This window comes from Ursus arctos, unplaced genomic scaffold (assembly GCF_023065955.2).
Source record: "Ursus arctos isolate Adak ecotype North America unplaced genomic scaffold, UrsArc2.0 scaffold_5, whole genome shotgun sequence".
NCBI lineage: Eukaryota > Metazoa > Chordata > Mammalia > Carnivora > Ursidae > Ursus > Ursus arctos.
In genome coordinates, this window is record NW_026623067.1 from 38,049,309 (window position 1) to 38,058,103 (window position 8,795).

Consider the following 8,795-nt stretch of genomic DNA (forward strand, 5'->3'; position numbering starts at 1 on the left):
ATTCTGGTCAAGGAAGGAGTTTAATTTCTGTAACAAGGTTGAAATATAACTAAAATTTTTAAAGAAACTAGCAAATGAAAAGATCAGTTATTAAGGTAATCTATAATATTGATTGAAAGAATGGTTTGGAAAAAGATTAAAAGATTTTCTCTACTGATGGAGTTGTCTGTGGAATTAAGACCAGACAGCCTATAATTGTTGAGAACTTAACCTCCCCCAAAATAGTTGAGCATTGAAAAACAAATGCAGGTGATAATTCAAAAACTTAATATTATCCAACAGATGTGAAAATGGGTCAAATGTCAAGAGTCTTGTTTTCTCTTGAAATATCTATATATTTACATGAAAGAAAATACAAACTGAAAGAAGCATGTGATACTGTTGATGCCATTTTTTCCATTGTGTATATTTTCATAATGTTGAAATATGTGCTGAAAATATTCTGTAAATCACCATGCATACATAGTTAACATCACATTGTCAGTTTGGCTGTTAAATACTTGACATTCACTTTTTTCAAAAGTAAATTGGTTTATAGTATGGTTTTGGAGTTTCACATCAGTCATAGTTCCATAATAGAACGTAAATCAACCTTAACTGATGGTATTTCAACACATTTATTATCACTTTTGTTTTTTTAGCTGTTGTATATTAAAATGTTTTCAAATTGTCATTATCGGTAACAGATAAGTAATCTGGAAATTTGATTAGTGTTCAGATTATTTAGTGTTTGGGTGATCTGAGTGCCGAGGGGAAAGTCATGTTAGTAGAAAGAGTAAGAATCTTTGAAAAACTAAAGGGAATGATAAATGTACTGTTAAATATTATATAAGAAATGAATCCAGTAACATTATTCTAATTCTTTACTACTTTGAATACTGGGAAGCAAAAGTGTTTCAATTGATTTTGTATTTTCTAGTAATTTCTCATTTATCTTCTCACTATTCTTTATATTACTATTTTTCCACATTTGTTTTATACATTGACACAAAAATAATACTTCGAGTCTCACACGCAACTTAAACAAAAATTAAGGAATATATTTGTGGTTTGGCTTTACATGTAAAAGTGTCAAGTAATAGAATTATTGATCTCCTGGACCCAAGGTCTTCATAGGTAAGGAGGATTTGTTAATATTTAAGGAATTCTAGGTAGCATATACACAAGCAGAAGACTAAATTTCTTTTTCAGTGGAAAAAATTGATGACATTTTCTTTTGGCCATATTTATAAGTAAGTCTAACTGGTATCATGCAGTAAATCAAACAGATGATTAAAAAGTTAATAATATGGTTTATTTTCAATGTTTTAGTTTTTACTGGAACCCATTTTATAGAGTAGTATATCTACAGGAAAATATTAGTATTTTGATTTGCTGCATAAAAGCAAAGATATGTACTTTCACAGTTTATATGAACTGTGATTTATCAGTAGTTGAAGAAATTCTGCCTAGATGCATCTAATTTGAAAAATGGTGTCAAGATACTGACCAAAAGTGTTTTTACTATGATTTTGGCCTCTAGAAAATTTAAATCTCCACATATGATTTTTTAGTTAACATTAAAAGTAGGTGATATAGGGAGAAATTAAAGAAATGGATTTTTAGCAATTTAAATATTAGATTTCCAAATGGAAACTCACACAAGAATGCTATTCAAATAGTTTGTTACTTTAAAGATAACATCAACAAAAAGCAGATATTAAGTGCTGCAAATAGGAATATAAATTCGTTTCATGATTAACATAGAAGTAATGTACAAACATCCCATGAAAATAATAGAAAACACTCAAGAAATTTATAAGATATATTTTAGTATGGAAATAAATGAAAAACTAAAACCTTTAATTTCAGTTAGGAATTATATAAAGCCACTCCCTAAATAGAATAGACCAATACAAATTCCTCTAGTAAAGATTGGTGGGCACGACTAAAGTGTATTGATTTTGCGATATTTTAGTGAAAACTGATATCCTTTATTATAATCTTAACGATGTATTTAAATTAGAGATAAGGAAAATAAAGAATACTTAAAAGTCATTGAAATTGGGAAATATTTAATGAACTTAAGGCAAATAAAGCATGACAAAGTAAAAACTCACCCTTTCATCCACATGATGGCGCTGGAAACCGCAAGTTTGGTGGTTGGCTTTTTTTTTTTTTCCCCCTTTCCCGATAAAGGAATACAGTGAGTTTATTTTCCTTACACAGAAAGGAAAAGGCTACTCCGTTTTTTACTCTCCTGCTGAAGCTGAAACGGTGAGCAAACAAAAAATTATAGCAAATTGGGAATTAGGTTTCCAAAAGCTATCGTGTGGTGGTTCAATAGACATTTGAAAATTGCAACAAATTTGCGATGGTATATTCCCAGAGAAGTCCTGGTTCCCGGCGCCTGCTGCTCTCGCTTCTGCTATTCGCAGTCTGGGAGGCCGGGAGCGGCCAGGTCCACTACTCGGTCCTGGAGGAGGTCAAACACGGCACCTTCGTGGGCCGCATCGCGCAAGACCTGGGGCTGGAGCTGGCGGAGCTGGTGCCACGCCTGTTCCGGATGGCGTCCAAAGGTCATAGAGACCTTCTGGAGGTAAATCTGCAGAATGGCATTTTGTTTGTGAATTCTCGGATCGACCGGGAAGAGCTATGCGGGCGGAGCGCGGAGTGTAGCATCCACCTGGAAGTGATCGTGGACAGGCCGCTGCAGGTTTTCCATGTAGAGGTGGAGGTGAAGGACATTAATGACAACCCGCCAAGGTTCTTCCGACAGGAACAAAGATTATTTATTTTAGAGTCAAGAATAGTGGATTCCCGGTTTCCGCTAGAGGGCGCATCTGATATGGATGTCGGAGTAAACGCAGAATTGAGATACAAATTAAATCCTAATGAATATTTTGACTTGGATGTTAAAGCAAATGAAGAAGAAACAAACATTTTAGAGCTAGTCTTAAAGAAGGCAGTAGATCGAGAAGAAATCCAGGAACATCTTTTATTACTGACTGCAATTGATGGAGGAAAACCTGAACTAACAGGTACAGTTCAATTATTGATCAACGTATTGGATGCAAATGATAATGCCCCTAAATTTGATAAATCAATTTATAATATCAGATTATTAGAAAATGCACCGAATGGGACATTAGTTATTAAACTGAACGCCTCAGATGCAGATGAAGGCATTAATAAGGAAATAGTATACCTCTTTAGTGATCTTGTTCTTGACAACGTCAAATCTAAATTTATAATCGATTCCAATAGTGGGGAGATAACAGTTAAAGGAGAACTGGATTACGAAGACTGTAATTTATATGAAATTAATATCGATGCTGTAGATAGAAGTTCATTTCCATTAACTGGACACTGCAAAGTAATAGTAAAACTTCTGGATGAGAATGATAATATCCCAGAGATGGTCATAACCTCCATATCTCTGCCGGTCCAAGAGGACGCTTCAGTGGGGACCGTCATCGCCCTGATTAGTCTGTCTGACCGCGACTCCGGTCTCAATGGGCAGGTGACCTGCACCCTGTCGCCCCACGTTCCCTTCAAGCTGGTGTCCACCTTCAAGAATTACTATTCGCTGGTGCTGGAAAGCGCCCTGGACCGAGAGAGCGTGGCGAACTATGAGCTGGTGGTGACAGCACGAGACGGAGGCTCGCCTTCGCTGTCCACCACAGCTAGCATGTACGTTGAAGTGGCCGACGTGAACGACAACGCGCCGGCATTCGCGCAGCCCGAGTACACGGTGTTCGTGAGGGAGAACAACCCGCCCGGCTGCCACATCTTCACGGTGTCTGCGCGCGACGCCGACGCGCAGGAGAACGCGCTGGTGTCCTACTCGCTGGTGGAGCGGCGCGTGGGCGAGCGTGCGCTGTCGAGCTACGTGTCGGTGCACGCGGAGAGCGGCAAGGTGTACGCGCTGCAGCCGCTGGACCACGAGGAGCTGGAGCTGCTGCAGTTCCAAGTGAGCGCGCGCGACGCGGGCGTGCCTCCGCTGGGCAGCAACGTGACGCTGCAGGTGTTCGTGCTGGACGAGAACGACAACGCGCCTGCGCTGCTGCCGCGGCCTGGGGCGGGCGGCGCGGGCGGCGCGCTGAGCGAGCTGGTGTCGCGGTCGGTGGGCGCGGGCCACGTGGTGGCGAAGGTGCGCGCGGTGGACGCGGACTCTGGCTACAACGCGTGGCTGTCGTATGAGCTGCAGCCGGCGGCGGGTGGTGCGCGCAGCCCGTTCCGCGTGGCGCTGTACACGGGCGAGATCAGCACGACGCGCACCCTGGACGAGGCGGACTCGGCGCGCCAGCGCCTGCTGGTGCTGGTGAAGGACCACGGCGAGCCGGCGCTGACGGCCACGGCCACTGTGCTGCTGTCGCTGGTGGAGAGCGGCCAGGCGCCAAAGGCGTCGTCGCGGGTGTTGGCGGGCGCGGCGGGCGCGGAGGCGGCGCTGGTGGATGTCAACGTGTACCTGATCGTCGCCATCTGCGCCGTGTCCAGCCTGTTGGTGCTGACGCTGCTGCTGTACACGGCGCTGCGGTGCTCGGCGCCGCCCACGGAGGGCGCGTGCGGGCCTGGCAAGCCCACGCTCGTGTGCTCCAGCGCGGTGGGGAGCTGGTCGTACTCGCAGCAGAGGCGGCAGAGGGTGTGCTCTGGGGAGGGCCCGCCCAAGACCGACCTCATGGCCTTCAGCCCCAGCCTACCTCAGGGTCCCAGCTCTGCGGACACTGTGAGTCTCAAAAATATTTTTCACAATAATTTTCGTTTTAAATCTTTAATATTTCCCTCCATCTTTTTAAAGTACGGTTTTATACTTGATTATTATCTCATCATTTCAGATGTAAGTTCTGTATTGGTACTAATTCATTTACTTAAATTACAGTTATGCTGAGAATTCATTTTAATTTGTTGCAGATAATCACTTTGCAGTAATGAATTTACTTCAGTAGCATTCCCCTTTTTTTAAAGGTTTTAAAGTTGGCTTGAATGGATTACTTTTGTTTGCATGATAGAAATTGTTTCCCAAATGATATTTAATAAATATTTTAATTTTTCAATCTTTAGGAAATGTAGGGAGATACTTGTATGACATATTGGAATTATTTACTTTCAAATCTCATATTACCACTGCACTGAAATGTTTTAAGGTCGCTATGTTACTTTGCCTTTTCTTTTCCATTGATATCAGTTATTTTAGTGGGTTTTTTAAAAAAGATTTTATTTATTTATTTGTTTGTTTGTTTATTTATTTATTTATTTGACAGAGATAGAGACAGCCAGTGAGAGAGGGAACACAAGCAGGGGGAGTGGGAGAGGAAGAAGCAGGCTCATAGCGGAGGAGCCTGTTGTGGGGCTCGATCCCATAATGCTGGGATCACGCCCTGAGCTGAAGGCAGACGCTTAACTGCTGTGCCACCCAGGCTCTCCTATTTTAGTGTTTTTATTGCACCAATTTAATTTCCTTTTAAAATAATATTTGTACATTGAATGATTCTTTTAAGGTTTCTCTAAATGGTTGGCTTTCACATATTTATGATGAATTTGATGTTTATGATTATTTTTTAACTGTAGGGGCTTCATTTATTTTTGAATATGAAATACACTTATGTGGTTTACAATGTTTCCCTTCCACTTCCAATATCAAGACACTTAATATAACTTCTTGAACATTTCTAAGGTGGTTTTTTTTAAAAGAAATATCTATACCAAAGGTGTGGTTTGACTCACAACCTTGAGACAAGAGTCACAAACTCTCTACTGACTGAGCTAGCCAGGTGCCTGTCTTCCTTGACTATCTCAAACGTTGCAATTTCTTGGTGCTCTTTACACAGGTATTTTCTTTATGTACAAATAAACACCCCTCTTCTATTTTAAGACATAATAGTTATGTCACTTTTCCTCTGTTTTACTTAATATATCTTGATAATTATTATTTATCAGTACTTAAAGCTGTGTCTGTCACATTCCTTTTTCCAGATTTATGGTGCCCCACTTGGCAGATATATCATAATTTTCCCCTTACCCTAACATCAACATTTAGTGAAACAGTGATTAGTTTTTCTCTAACTTGCATTTTTTTCGACTGAGAAATTATTATATTGGTAAGAAGCAATTTTGAACTCTCACAGTTGGGAAAATCCTAACATATTTAAATTAGATACTATTGGTATCTTTTGTTTTTGTTTTTTTATGACGTTATATTTCAATTTAAAAATGCACACTAAATTTCAAAGACAGTACAAACCTAAAAACAAAAAAATATTTCATCAATACTTTCAAAAGTAATATTTGCATGTTGAAATGGTAGTATTTGGGATACATTCAGTTAAATAAAATATACTATTAAAATTTCACCTACTTGTTTTTACTTTTTAAAAATGTGGCAACTGGGGTGCCTGGGTGGCTCAGTCAGTTGTGTGTCTGACTCTTGGTTTTGGCTTAGGTTGTGATCTCAGGGTCTTGGGATGAGCCCTGCCTCAGGCTGGGCACTGATTGAGGAGCCTGCTTGGGATTCTCTCTCTCCCTTTCCCTCTGCCTCCTCTTCCTCTTCTCTGCCCGCCCCCTTGCATTCACTCTCTCTATTAAAAAAAAACGGGCCTACTAAAGGACACCCAGTTGGCTCAGTAGGTAGAGTGAATGACTCCTGATCTCACTGTTGTGAGTTTGAGCCCAATGTTGGGTGGAGAGATTATTTTGAAAATGTGGCTCCTTGAACATTTTATTTTATTAAGGATTTTATTTATTTATTTGAGATATATATATATAGAGAGAGAGCGTGAGCACGAGCGGGGGAGGGGGAGGAGAGGGGGAAGGAGAAGCAGGCTCCCCACTGAGCAAGGAGCCGAGTGGGGCTCGATCCCAGGACCCTGGGATCATGACCTGAGCCGAAGGCAGCCTTTTTTTTTTTTTTTTAAAGATTTTATTTATTTATTTGACAGAGATAGAGACAGCCAGCGAGAGAGGAAACACAAGCAGGGGGAGTAGGAGAGGAAGAAGCAGGCTCACAGCGGAGGAGCCTGATGTGGGGCTCAATCCCAGAATGCCGGGATCACACCCTGAGCCGAAGGCAGACGCCTAACCGCTGAGCTACCCAGGCGCCCCCGAAGGCAGCCTTTTAACTGACTGAGCCACCCAGATGCCCCTCCTTGAACATTTTTAATTGCACATTGGCTTGCATTATATTTCTTCCAGAGCTTAGCAACATGGAGGTCTTTCACAAACTTGGTAAGAGTAGACTGCCTGAGATTAAGTAATACCTCACAAATTGTTTATACTCAGATAAGACTGAATCATTATCTAATACTGTTATGTCTAAAATTCAATAACAAAATTCACCAGTAAAATTCTCCTAAACTTTTTAAAATCGTTCTTGCTTTAGAACACAGTGATGAGTTTATGTATGTGTATATGTATGTATTGACATACAGTGTTATGTTAGTTTCAGATGTACAATATAGTGATTCAACATTTCTATACGTTATTCAGGGATCATCATGGCAAGTGTACTCTTAATCCCCTTCACCTATTTCACCCATTCCCCAATCCCCCCCTCCACTCTGGTAACTATCAGTTTGTTCTCTATAGTTAAGAGTCTCTTTTGGTTTGTCTCTTTTTTTCATTTGTTTTCTTTCTTAAATTCCACATATGATTGAAATCATATGGTATTTGTCTTTCTCTGACTTATTTCTCTTAGCATTATACTTTCTAGATCCATCGATGTTGTTGCTAATAGCAAGATGTCTTTAGTTTTTAATAGCTGAGTAATATTTCATTATATATATATATATCTCACATCTTTATCCATTCATCTTTTGATGGTCACTTGAGATGCTTTTGTAATTTGGCTATTGTAATTAATCCTGCAATAAACATAGGGGTGCATATATTCCTTCAGCATAGTGTTCATATTCTTTGGGTTAATACCCAGTAGTGGAATTACTGGATCATAGGGTAGTTCTATTTTTAATATCTTGAGGAACCTGCTTACAGTCTTCCATAGTGGCTGTGCCAGTTTGCATTCTCACCAACAGTGCATGAAGGTTCCTTTTTCTCACTAACATCCTCGCTAACACCTGTTGTTTCTTGTGTTGATTTTAGCCGTTCTGACAGGCGTGAGGTGACATCTTATTGTAGTTTTGATTTGCATTTCCCTGAGGATGAGTGATGTTGAGCATCTTTTTATGTGTCGGTTAGCCATCTGAATACCTTCTTTGGAGAAATGTCTGTTCATGTTTTCTGCCCAGTTTAATTGGATTATTTGGTTTTTAGGTGTTGAGTTACACAAGTTCTTTATATTTTTAGGTACTAACCATTTATTGGACATGTCATTTGCAAATATCTTTCCCATTCAGTTGGTCTTTCTTTAGTTTTGTTGATAGTTTCCTTTGCTATGCAGAAGCTTTTTATTTTGATGTAGTCCCAATAGTTTAATTTCACTTTTCTTTTACTGGCCTCAAGAGACATACCTAGAAAAATGTTGCAATGGCTGATATAAGAGAAATTAATGCCTGTGCTCTTTATTGGTATTTATTGTTGCTTTTTGTTTTCAGATTAAAAAAATTAGTACCATGATACAAAATCTTCTCTTGGGTTTGTTGTTTATCAAGGCAATTCTTTATAACAAAGCTGTACATTTGATTTTACCATAGGCAAAAGCAGTCTCTATCTCAAATGTTCCACATTTCATATGATAAAAATTTAATTTCCTTTTTATTACTTTGGCTATTTCTTACATTCTCACATGTATTTAATTGTATCATAGTTGTATCATACTATTTAAATATTTCTAGTACCGTATTACTTTGAGGAAGCTCTGT

The 8,795-nt window shown here is 39.7% G+C and overlaps 1 protein-coding gene across 1 annotated transcript; it reads left to right on the forward strand.

The window, feature by feature from the left end:
* The first annotated feature begins 2,116 nt into the window (after nucleotides 1-2,116).
* Nucleotides 2,117-6,238, forward strand: LOC113261498 (protocadherin alpha-5-like). The gene has a single exon (XM_026507612.4). The coding sequence runs from the start codon at nucleotides 2,354-2,356 to the stop codon at nucleotides 4,868-4,870; it is 2,517 nt and encodes an 838-aa protein (XP_026363397.3). The 5' UTR covers nucleotides 2,117-2,353; the 3' UTR covers nucleotides 4,871-6,238.
* The last annotated feature ends 2,557 nt before the right edge of the window (nucleotides 6,239-8,795 follow it).